This window comes from Bufo gargarizans, chromosome 1 (assembly GCF_014858855.1).
Source record: "Bufo gargarizans isolate SCDJY-AF-19 chromosome 1, ASM1485885v1, whole genome shotgun sequence".
Lineage (NCBI taxonomy): Eukaryota > Metazoa > Chordata > Amphibia > Anura > Bufonidae > Bufo > Bufo gargarizans.
The window spans coordinates 409,437,083-409,449,899 of NC_058080.1; the positions used below are offsets into that span (position 1 = coordinate 409,437,083).

At 46.8% G+C, this 12,817-nt stretch overlaps 1 protein-coding gene across 3 annotated transcripts in view; it reads left to right on the forward strand.

The window, feature by feature from the left end:
• LOC122921374 (prostaglandin reductase 1-like) overlaps window positions 1–9,327 on the forward strand; it is a 119,960-nt gene extending 110,633 nt beyond the window's left edge. For all 3 annotated transcript variants that reach the window (XM_044271354.1, XM_044271369.1, XM_044271362.1), the window contains one exon: window positions 9,096–9,327. In XM_044271354.1, the coding sequence (XP_044127289.1) occupies window positions 9,096–9,206 (111 nt within the window). In that variant the 3' untranslated portion in view covers window positions 9,207–9,327. The remainder of the gene's footprint in view (window positions 1–9,095) is intronic.
• Window positions 9,328–12,817: the final 3,490 nt, after the last annotated feature.

Genomic DNA, 12,817 nt, shown 5'->3' on the forward strand with positions numbered 1-12,817 from the left:
TTGGGGTGTTTTCTTTCCAAAATGGGGTCACTTGTGGGGTAGTTATACTGCCCTGGCATTTTAGGGGCCCTAATGCGTGAGAAGTAGTTTGAAATCAAAATGTGTAAAAAATGCCCTGTGAAATCCTAAAGGCGCTCTTTGGAATGTGGACCCCTTTGCCCACCTAGGCTGCAAAAAAGTGTCACACATGTGGTATCGCCGTACTCGTAAGAAGTAGGACAATGTGTTTTGGGGTCTATTTTTACATATACCCATGCTGGGTGAGTGAAATATCTCTCTAAAAGTCAACTTTTCCCATTGTTTTATACAAAGTTGTCATTATAGAGAGATATTTCTCTCACCCAGCATAGGCATGTGTAAAAAGACACCCCAAAACACATTGCCCAACTTCTCCTGAGTATGGCGATACCACGTGTGTGACACTGTTTTGCAGCCTAGTTGCGCAAAAGGGCCCAAATTCCTTTTAGGAGGGCATTTTTAGACATTTAGATCCCAGACTTCTTCTAAAGCTTTAGGTCCCCTAAAATGCCAGGGCAGTATAAATACCCCACATATTACCCAATTTTGGAAAGAAGACACCCCAAGGTATTCAATGAGGGGCATGGCGAGTTCATAGAAGATTTTTTTTTGGCACAAGTTAGCGGAAATTGATTATTATTTTTTTTTCTCACAAAGTCTCCCTTTCCGCTAACTTGGGACAAAAAGTTCAATCTTTCATGGTCTCAATATGCCCCTCAGCGAATACCTTGGGGTGTCTTCTTTCCGAAATGGGGTCACATGTGGGGTATTTATACTGCCCTGGCATTTTAGGGGCCCTAAAGCGTGAGAAGAAGTCTGGAATATAAATGTCTAAAAAAATTTACGCATTTGGATTCCGTGAGGGGTATGGTGAGTTCATGTGAGATTTTATTTTTTGTCACAAGTTAGTGGGATATGGGACTTTGTAAGAAAAAAAATATATATCAATTTCCGTTAACTTGTGCCAAAAAAATGTCTGAATGGAGCCTTACAGGGGGTGATCAATGACAGGGGGGTGATCAGGGAGTTTATATGGGGTGATCACCACCCTGTCATTGATCACCCCCCTGTAAGGCTCCATTCAGACGTCCGTATGTGTTTTGTGGATCCGCGGTGTCCGTGTTTTGCGGATCCACGGATCCATAAAACACATACGGACGTCTGAATGGAGCCTTACAGGGGGGTGATCAATGACAGGGGGGTGATCAGGGAGTCTATATGGGGTGATCACCCCCCTGTCATTGATCACCTCCCTGGTAAGGCTCCATTCAGACGTCCGTATGTGTTTTGTGGATCCGCGGTGTCCGTGTTTTGCGGATCCACGGATCTGCAAAACACATACGGACATCTGAATGGAGCCTTACAGGGGGTAGATCAATGACAGGGGGGTGATCACCCCATATAGACTCCCTGATCACCCCCCTGTCATTGATCACCCCCCTGTAAGGCTCCATTCAGACGTCCGTATGTGTTTTACGGATCCACGGATCCATGGATCGGATCCGCAAAACACATACAGATGTCTGAATGGAGCCTTACAGGAGGGTGATCAATGACAGAGGGGTGATCACCCCATATACACTCCCTGATCACCCCCCTGTAAGGCTCCATTCAGACATCCGTATGTGTTTTGCGGATCCGATCCATAGATCAGTAAAACACATACGGACGTCTGAATGGAGCCTTACAGGGGGGTGATCAGGGAGTCTATATGGGATGATTACCCCCCTGTAAGGCTCCATTCAGACGTCCGTATGTGTTATACTGATCCACGGATCCATGGATCGGATCCGCAAAACACATAAGGAACGTCTGAATGGAGCCTTACAGGGGGGTAATCAATGACAGGGCGGTGATCAATGACAGGGGGGTGATCAGGGAGTCTATATGGGGTGATCACCCCCCTGTCATTGATCACCCCCCTGTAAGGCTCCATTCAGACGTCCGTATGTGTTTTGCGGATCCGTGGATCCGCAAAACACGGACACCGCAGATCCGCAAAACACATACGGACATCTGAATGGAGCCTTCCAGGGGGGTAATCAATGACAAGGGGGTGATCAATGACAGGGGGGTGATCAGGGAGTCTATATGGGGTGATCAGGGGGTTAATAAGGGGTTAATAAGTGACGGGGGGGGTGTAGTGTAGTGGTGTTTGGTGCTACTTTACAGAACTGCCTGTGTCCTCTGGTGGTCGATCCAAGCAAAAGGGACCACCAGAGGACCAGGTAGCAGGTATATTAGACGCTGTTATCAAAACAGCGTCTAATATACCTTTTAGGGGTTAAAAAAAATTGCATCTACAGCCTGCCAGTAAACGATCGCCGCTGGCAGGCTGTAGATCAGCTAGTTTACCTGCACTTCCTCTGAACGCGCGCGCCTGTGTGCGTGCGTTCACACGAAATCTCGCGTCTCGCGAGATGACGCACCGGCGTGTCCAGGAGGAATAACAGGGCCGCCGCAAAGACGCAATCCTGCGTGCGGCGGTCCTGTACTGGTTAATGTAAAAAATAAATACCAGACATCATATAGTACATGATAATTTCTTTCTAACAAAGCTAGAACCAGCCCTGTACCTCCCATGGATCCCGAGCTCTCCCCATTCATTGTTCCAGTCACTCTGCAGGATTTATATCAAGCTGGCAGCTCAGGGAGCATGTACCTTCTGTTGCAACTCTCTCCCTATCACAGTTTAAGAGGCAGTTGTAGGGTGAAACCAAGCATGTGCGTCCACCTAAGCGAAGTGGAGAGAGAAATAAAAAAGCAAACAGCAGGTGGTACTATTACAGGTACATTTTATTGAATAACTCAGTGGCTGCACTAAATTACTTTTGTAATTGCATATAATGATATTCAGATCCAGGTGCTGGTTTTAAAACTGCAGAATATTTTTCATCGGACAACCCCTTTAAAGAGAATTTGTAACCACTAAATGCAGTGCAATTTGCAGACAACATGTTAAATAACAGGATAAACGGATCAGATTGATATATAACTTTATGGGAAAAGATTCAGTAAAACTTGTAATTTAATATCTTTATCTCTGCTTTTTCTTACTTAAAGGGTTTTTACCATCTCAGACAATGGGGGCATGACAGGGTACTGGTTATTCCCACTCGACCCCCCCTTTCTCCTCAGGCTGCCTCCCACGCACCATCCTGCCTCTTACTCCCCCTCCAACCTTCTTCCCTTCAAATAAGACACCGACACATGGATGGAATAAATTGGCCACAGCAGCCTTTTATTAAACAAACATACATATAAATTAACCCAACATTAACCTAACCCAGGGAGAGGTCCTTGAAGCCCGAAACCTTGGAAACCATGCCGGGGTGGGCCGACCTTACCTCCAGCCGTTGCACCTTAGCTCGGAAGCACCACAGTTGACTCACCCCAACAATCTCGCCACAGCCGCCAACCAACCATGGGAGTCCAGCCCCCACCATGGGGCCATCCCATCCTCGTCCTCTGATAAACCCACCGACTCCAAGGACCTCCCACTGCCACCCTAAGCCGCCGTGACAAGAGCCTCCCCTTTTTAAATAATTCCCTTATCATTTTTGGACCAACACACCAACCCCAAAATCCCGTACTGACGACTACTCCCCATGGGCCCCCAGCCCCCCCCATCCCAAAACACCAGGGTGGGTGGGCAGGGGTCAGTACGCACAAAATGGCCCCTCTATCTTGCCTCGCTCCCCCTTTTAACCCCTCTGGCTCCCCCCCATAAATCAAACCCTCCAATCCCAAACTATCCACAGGGAGGGGTCTGCTTAAACCACCCTCTGTCATGTTCGCCTCCCCCTAAGCTGTGCCCTCAGTCCGGCTCATTCTTGACAGGGTACTGGTTATTCCCACTCGACCCCCCCTTTCTCCTCAGGCTGCCTCCCACGCACCATCCTGCCTCTTACTCCCCCTCCAACCTTCTTCCTTTCAAATAAGACACCGACACATGGATGGAATAAATTGGCCACAGCAGCCTTTTATTAAACAAACATACATATAAATTAACCCAACATTAACCTAACCCAGGGAGAGGTCCTTGAAGCCCGAAACCTTGGAAACCATGCCGGGGTGGGCCGACCTTACCTCCAGCCGTTGCACCTTAGCTCGGAAGCACCACAGTTGACTCACCCCAACAATCTCGCCACAGCCGCCAACCAACCATGGGAGTCCAGCCCCCACCATGGGGCCATCCCATCCTCGTCCTCTGATAAACCCACCGACTCCAAGGACCTCCCACCACCACCAAAGCCTAGGCTTGACCTCTTAAGCCTTGGCGTCCCTCCACACCCACACCGCAACCTCCATGCCCTCCTGTAAGGCCAAACACCACATGTCTATACCCAGCGCATTTAAGTGAACACCATCACTGCGCCAATAACCGCCAACACCCTTCTCCAGCTCCCGGTGCCTGACCGCCAACGCCCCATTCCGAGCCATAAACCTACCTATGGACCTATTCGCCTTCACCCGCGCCTTATTCACACCCTCAACCGAGCGCGCCCCCCTCCAAGCCATCCGCGGCACCATGTCCGACCAGACCGTCACCATGCCCGGGTAGAGGGACCACAATCTGAGCAAATCAAATTTAACATCCCTCACCAACTCCCGTGAAGGACGCGCACAAAGATCGTTGCCCCCCACGTGCAAGACAAGCACGTCAGGAGCCCTATCCTGCTTCACAAACCGGTGGAATTCCGACAACATTCCTTTCCACATCATGCCCCGCCTGCCAATCCACCTTACCACCGCCTCTTCTCGCGCTAAACCGAGCTGCTGACCATCCGGCCGAACTGCCGCCCGGAGTGCTCCCCAGAAAACGTAGGAGTGCCCTAGCACCCAAACCAACACCGGACCAGAACCTATAACGAAAAACAAAAAACATAACAGAACCACCATCGATTAACCAACCATCCAAATCCAACACAAAAATTACCCCACCACAATGTCACCACCCCCCAAGCCGATCCAGGCGCACATAAGACCTAAACCGCACTGATTCCCATCTCCCGATCTTCCTGATGACCTCCTCCCCTAAACCCCATCTGGCGGCCTCTGTTGCCGCACCTATCCGAAAGGAATGTCTAGCATACCCCGCATCCCCCAATCCCAACCGAACCAAGTACCGTCTGAACACTGCCGTGAACTGGAACCTCGACAGAAAAGAACCGTCGGCATGCACCAACAAAGGAGTTACCACCCCGCCCCATTCACCACCGTAATCCTGCAAGCAACGCACAGGACACATCTCACAATCCGGGACACTAAATAACACCACCCGCCTGCCTCGAAATCAAACGAGCTAACATCATCCATGAACAAGGATCGCCCATTATACTGTTCCAAAAACATACCCCAAACCTTCAGGTCAGCCTTCAACTCCCAACCTAACAAAATGATGAGGCGCCCGAACCCCCACCGTGGCCCCCGCCAGCCTCCTACAGAAAATCCTCCCCATAGGCATAACCCGGCATGCAAAATTAAGCCCCTGCTAAACTAGCCCCCAACTCTACTAATGGTCCCCAAGGCGTCTCACCTGGCTGCGTAGGTGCTGTGACCCCACCAGCCGCAGGTCCTGCATCCAGATGAGCTGATCTCTGTGCTGATCCTCCAGGGGCATCTTCCTCCATGCGTCGCACCCCTCCATTGGCCGTGGATCCACTGCTGCTGTCAATTTCTTCAAGGAGGGCCGGCCCCTCCCCCTCGGCTCTCCTGGAAGTCACCGCCGGGAGCCTGCTGCCTCCTCCCTCATGGCCTGCAGCAGCTCTGCCATGTTCTCCACCGCTCCCACGCTGAGAGGCCCCAGTCCCTGCTCCATGGACTGGGCCTGCCGTACCGGGTCCCGTCTCCACACGCCAACCGTCACGCCGGGCAGGCCTGGCACAGCCTGCAGCAGAGCTCCGCCGCTGAGCAGGATTCCTCCCACGCCTGGGCGTCCGGGGAGGCACAGGTACCGAGAGGGACTCCTTCTTTGGCACTGAGCCCTAGGGGGCGTCATCTCAGGACTGAGGAGCGCCGGCGGTAAGGACAGCCGCGGCCGGGACACCCGAGGCAGAGACACAGCGGGAGCCTCTGTCACCCCCTGCAGCAGCTCCTGGAGCCGACCTTGCAGCCAGTCTTCACCCTTCTCGGCCGCCGCTGCTCTGAGCTGGGAGATAATCTGCTCCATGATGCGTCTGGATGGCGGTCAGTACGCACAAAATGGCCCCTCTATCTTGCCTCGCTCCCCCTTTTAACCCCTCTGGCTCCCCCCACGTAAATCAAACCCTCCAATCCCTAACTATCCACAGGGAGGGGTCTCCTTAAACCACCCCCTGTCATGTTCGCCTCCCCCTAAGCTGCGCCCTCAGCCCGGCTCATTCTTATCGTTGGATACTTCCCAATTGTCTGATATGTGCGGGTCCCACCTCTGGGACCCGCACCTTCATTGAGAATTGAGCGGTTAATTGAACTGAAGGCGCACTGCGCATGCGCAGCCGCCCTCCATTCATTTCTATGCGGCCGCCGAAAATTTCCGTCTGCCCCATAGAAATTAATGGGAGCAGGGGCCGAGCGTGTGTGTTGCGCTCTCATGCACTTCTATGAGAGCAGCGCTTGGTGGTGGACGGACCCCAGGAAATCTAGGGTCCTCCAGCCACAGCTCTCCCCGCTCCATTCTCATTGAAGGTGCGGGTCCCAGAGGTGGGACCCGCACCTATCAGACAATGGGGGAATATCCTAGCGTTATGCCCCTATTGTATGTGATAGGAATACCCCTTTAAGAATGCTTCTGTGTACAGCTATGCAATAAGAAGAACTCCAGCATGAAATAGAACATGTGCAAATCAAAGTGATATTTAGAGCTCATTCACACGAACGTGTGCGGCCCGTTGCCGTATTGCGGACCGCATTTGAGGATCCGCAATACACGGGCGCCGTTATGTGTGCATTCCGCATCACGGATGTGGACCCATTCACTTCAATGGGTCCGCAAATCGGGAGATGCGGAACAGAAGAACGGAACACTACGGAAGCAAGCCCTTATTGGAAGGCGGCTGTACAAATTATGACTTTTCAACCATCAGGCCTTTTTCAAACTGTTGCCGCTTAGAGATGTAGATTGAAAACAAGGAGTAGTGCGCTCTGGTAGAAAGTGTGCATATGCACTAGAGAAAATGCGCCGTGTACAGCTATCAGTGACTGACAGCTATCTATATGTACACACTTGCACATAGAATGCTATCAATCACTGATAATACCTCCCCCGTGTATAACTATCAGTGACTGACAGCTATCTATGTATACACACTTACACAGAGAATGCTATCAATTACTGATAACACCTCACCTGTGTACAACTATCAGTGACTGACAGCTATATTTGTATACACACTTACACAGAGAATGCTATCAATCACTGATAATACCTCCCCCGTGTACAGCTATCAGTGACTGACAGCTATCTATATATACACACTTACACAGAGAATGCTATCAATCACTGATAATACCTCCTCTGTGTACATCTATCAGCGACTGACAGCTATCTCTGTATACACACTTACACAGAGAATGCTATCACTGATAACATCTCCTCTGTATGCAACTGAAGTCAGAAAATGCAGAGGTTAAGGCCTCATGCACACGACCGTTGTGTGCATCCGTGACTGTTGTGCCGTTTTCCGTTTATTTTCGCGGACCCATTGACTTTCAATGGGTCCGTGGAAAAATCGGAAACTGCACCGTTTGGCAGCCGCATCCATGATCCGTGTTTCCTGGCCGTGAAAAAAATAAGACCTGTCCTATTTTTTTCACGGCCAACGGTTCACGGACCCATTCAAGTCAATGGGTCCGTGAAAAATCACGGATGCACACAAGATTATCATCCGCGTCCGTGATCCGTGTCTGTGATCCGTGTCTGTTTTTTTTTATCATTTCAATGGCAAACTTGACTTAGATTTTTTTTTCATTTTTCATGTCCGTGGATCCTCCAAAAATCAAGGAAGACCCACGGACGAAAAAACGGTCACGGATCACGGACCTACGGACCCCGTTTTTGTGGACCTTAAAAAAAAAACGGTCGTGTGCATGAGGCCTTAGATGTATAAATTACAAGTTATACTGAATCTTTTCCTTCAAAACTATATATCACTCCGCTCTGCTCCACCTGCTCAATATCATGCTGCCTGCAGATTACACTGCATTTTGTGGTGACAGCTTCCCTTTAAAGGGAACCTGTCACCGGGATTTTGTGTATAGAGCTGAGGACATAGGTTGCTAGATCGCCGCTAGCACATACACAATATCCTTTCCCCATAGCTCTGTGTGCTTTTATTATGTAAAAAAAAAATGATTTGATACATATGCAAATTAACCTGAGATGAGTCCTGTCCCTGACTCATCTCACGTACAGGACTCATCTAAGGTTAATTTGCATATGTATCAAATTGTTTTTTTTACACAATAAAAGCACACAGAGCTATGAGGACTAGGTATTGCGGATGTGCTAGCGGCCATCTAGCAGCCATTGTCCTCAGCTTTATACCCAAAATCCAGGTGACAGGTTCCCTTTAAATAGCGAGCATGTAATACTAGCTTCAATAGCACTGGGCTTGCAGTACCAGAAATGGCCAGCTTTAATTAATATGATAGAATATGGTGAATAACTTTGGGATTTGATTTTTCAACTTGAAAACCATTTTAAAACTTGATTCCAAAGTTGGTGTCGGTACTGAAGCCGACTTTGAATACCTGTTTTAAAATGGTTTTCAAGTTTAATAATCAAATGCCTAAGTTATTCACGGAAGTCTCATGAGCCCATACATTTTAATGCTGTACAGAGACGGATCTCCGTACAGCATTAAAAGGAAGTTTTGAGCGAAGCGACTATGGATCTAGGATCCAAAGCCCGCTTTGCTCATCCCTACCCGTGATATTCTATATGGGTTTTATCAATGTGAATTTTAGGATCTGAAATTTCCACATAAAACTACAAAATGTATTACATATAGGTGGGTTGGACATCACCGAATCTGGTGGTTTAATATAGATGTACACTATTATAAGATACAGTAACATTCATTATTTTCTTTTAGGGTAAGGTGAAATATCATGAACACATCACCAAAGGTTTTGAGAACATGCCGGCTGGATTCATAGGAATGCTCAGTGGAGAGAATACCGGCAAAGCAATTATACAAGTTTAAATACACTCACCTAAAGAATTATTAGGAACACCATACTAATACAGTGTTGGACCCCCTTTTGCCTTCAGAACTGCCTTAATTATACGTGGCATTGATTCAACAAGGTGCTGATAGCATTCTTTAGAAATGTTGGCCCATGTTGATAGGATAGCATCTTGTTGATGGAGATTTGAGGGATGTACATCCAGGGCACGAAGCTCCCGTTCCACCACATCCCAAAGATGCTCTATTGGGTTGAGATCTGGTGACTGTGGGGGCCATTTTAGTACAGTGAACTCATTGTCATGTTTAAGAAACCAATTTGAAATTATTCGAGCTTTGTGACATGGTGCATTATCCTGCTGGAAGTAGCCATCAGAGGATGGGTACATGGTGGTCATGAAGGGATGGACATGGTCAGAAACAATGCTCAGGTAGCCCGTGGCATTTAAACCATGGCCAATTGGCACTAAGGGGCCTAAAGTGTGCCCAGAAAACATCCCCCACACCATTACACCACCACCACCAGCCTGCACAGTGGTAACAAGGCATGATGGATACATGTTCTCATTCTGTTTACGCCAAATTCGGACTCTACCATTTGAATGTCTCAACAGAAATCGAGACTCATCAGACCAGGCAACATTTTTCCAGTCTTCAACAGTCCAATTTTGGTGAGCTCGTGCAAATTGTAGCCTCTTTTTCCTATTTGTAGTGGAGATGAGTGGTACCCGGTGGGGTCTTCTGCTGTTGTGGCCCATCCGCCTCAAGGTTGTGCGTGTTGTGGCTTCACAAATGCTTTGCTGCATACCTCGGTTGTAACGAGTGGTTATTTCAGTCAACGTTGCTCTTCTATCAGCTTGAATCAGTCGGCCCATTCTCCTCTGACCTCTAGCATCAAGAAGGCATTTTCGCCCACAGGACTGCCGCATACTGGATGTTTTTCCCTTTTCACACCATTCTTTGTAAACCCTAGAAATGGTTGTGCGTGAAAATCCCAGTAACTGAGCAGATTGTGAAATACTCAGACCGGCCCGTCTGGCACCAACAACCATGCCATGCTCAAAATTGCTTAAATCACCTTTCTTTCCCATTCTGATATTCAGTTTGGAGTTCAGGAGATTGTCTTGACCAGGACCACAACCCTACATGCATTGAAGCAACTGCCATGTGATTGGTTGACTAGATAATCGCATTAATGAGAAATAGAACAGGTGTTCCTAATAATTCTTTAGGTGAGTGTATATCTGTATACAGTTTACATTACTATGTCCTGCCATCTGTTAAGCTGAATACTGCTTGTAGAACTTTATACCTACATTACACGTTATATTATGACAATAAAAACTCAGCAAATATATGTACATTTGGAGGATACCATGATTTTCTGAATGTTATTTACGTGATCATGAAGAAAGTTGTACACTAAACAAATACAACTTTTTTTTACCTTACTTATGCTGACTCAATGTGTTGTGTTTTGATTTCATTTTATGCAGGAGGTATCATGCATATTGTTGTTTTATTTTTATTTTATCCATGGCAATTATTTTACTAATGGAGCATACTCTTGGTATGAAGTGACCAAAAATAACACAAGAGAGAATGGAATTGTGGAAAATGGTCTTTTAATCTGCAAAAAATATGGGGCATTCTCTCCCCTACTGGCATTCTCCCTTGCCATAACAGTCTGCTTATTTAGCTTTCAATGTACTTTATTTTTATTATTATAACATAGAATTGGTGTAGAAGAATTGGCCAGTGTACCATATTTTTTCGGACTATAAAATGCACCTAGGATTTGGAGGAGAAAAATAAGAAAAAATATTTTTCAACAGGCCTCAGATTGGATGGTAAAAAAAAAATAATTTAAAAATAAACATCTCACTTGGTCCGGTGGGCGCTGTCACTCACTCACCGCTCCCTGTTTTTCTTCTGGCCCTCTCTGCACTGTGACCTAACATTGCACCGCATCAGCTCACAGTGCACGTAGGAACACACTATGACCCGTACGCCGTCAGGACACAATGCAGAGCAGGGCCCAGAGGAAGACCAGGGTGGGTGAGTAGCTGCACAGCCTCACGGCTCCCCGTGCCTCCTGCATGCTGATGATCACTTCCATAATTAGCATTCGGACTAGAAGACGCACTGCCACTTTTTCCTCACTTTTGGGGGGGAAAGTATGTCTTATAGTCAGAAAAAAAGGGAAATGACTGCTAAATGTAAATAATAGCTAAATGCTAAAACAGTGAAATGCAGAATAATTAACAATGGAATGCAAGCATTTTATTCTACCACTACCTGGGACACCTTGCCTGGTATTCCAATGCCGACTTTGCTATGAAAGATAGCTAAAACTGCCTGTTTAACTTACCTTCTCCATTACGATTATAAAGTCACTAACACTACTAATATAAAGCACTTATTCTACGCAGGGCTAAAAATATGAACTCGTAGGATTGTATGTACTTGTCAGCTAAGTTTTGACTGGTATAAAAACAGGCAAAGCATTCTTAGAATTATTATCAGAATGGTTTCACTTTGGAACTGATTGCAAGAACCACACATGAAGTGTATATACAGGGGCAGATTTATTAAAAGGGGGCTTCCGACTTTTTTATCCTGATGACCTCTCTTACACTAGGCAACATTGGTCATATGGCCTAGGCTCAGCTCAGTCCCAGTTAAGTGAATAGGGCTGAGCTGCGATGCCAAGCACAGACAGTTTATAATGTGAGGTGCTGTGAGGAGGCAACGGTGCTCAACTGTGTGCTGCAGTCTCTTAAAACAGCTGATTGGCAAGCGTCCTGGGTGTTGGATCCCTGTTAGCGGTTTTTCTCCGGCAGGTTATGATGGTTATATTATGAGGCTTCAGACCTCCAAACCCATGAATATTTCCCTGTGCAACGAATATCCCATTTGCTTCTGATCAGAGAGATAAGACAGCCCTGACTCAACATAGGTTGTCAATATCTGAAATCTTTATTCTCCCAGCACATAGTTTATAGGGTTTGTTGGGGGTGGGAACATAGTGTCCTTCCAGATTCAATTGGACCAATCCTCAGAACTCAGCAGGCATTGGGAAATATGTGTTTGTCAATATACAGTTGAAACTTTGCTAAACAATGCTGACATCTGCTATATACAATACATGAAAGGGTTATTTTACATTGAACAGGTTTCTCTCTCCATGCTAACAAGTTAAATAGGAAATCACAGGTTTCCTGTCAATGTATGCGAGGTGAGATGTTAAATAGCCTTTTGGTCAGGAAGGCTGCTATTGTGTCCCGGACTGGCAGGGTGTGATATATGTTAATGCGAGGTACTGTATTTCCATAAGAGATGAGGCTTGTATAATATATGTGTCTAATCTGTAATGTATCAAAAGTAAGATTATGAAAATCCCTTTCAATCCCCACTGATCAGATACTGATGATTCTCAGGATAGGTTATCAGTATAAAAAAGTCAGAAACACTTTTTTTATTTAAAATAAATATAAGAAAGTACATAACATACATCGCAATACTATGAGTTAAACAGGTGTTAGAGAAGTCCTCTCCATTGTATAACAAACAATTTAAGTATATAGGGGTCCATTCACACATCTATAGTGTATTGCGGATCCGCAATA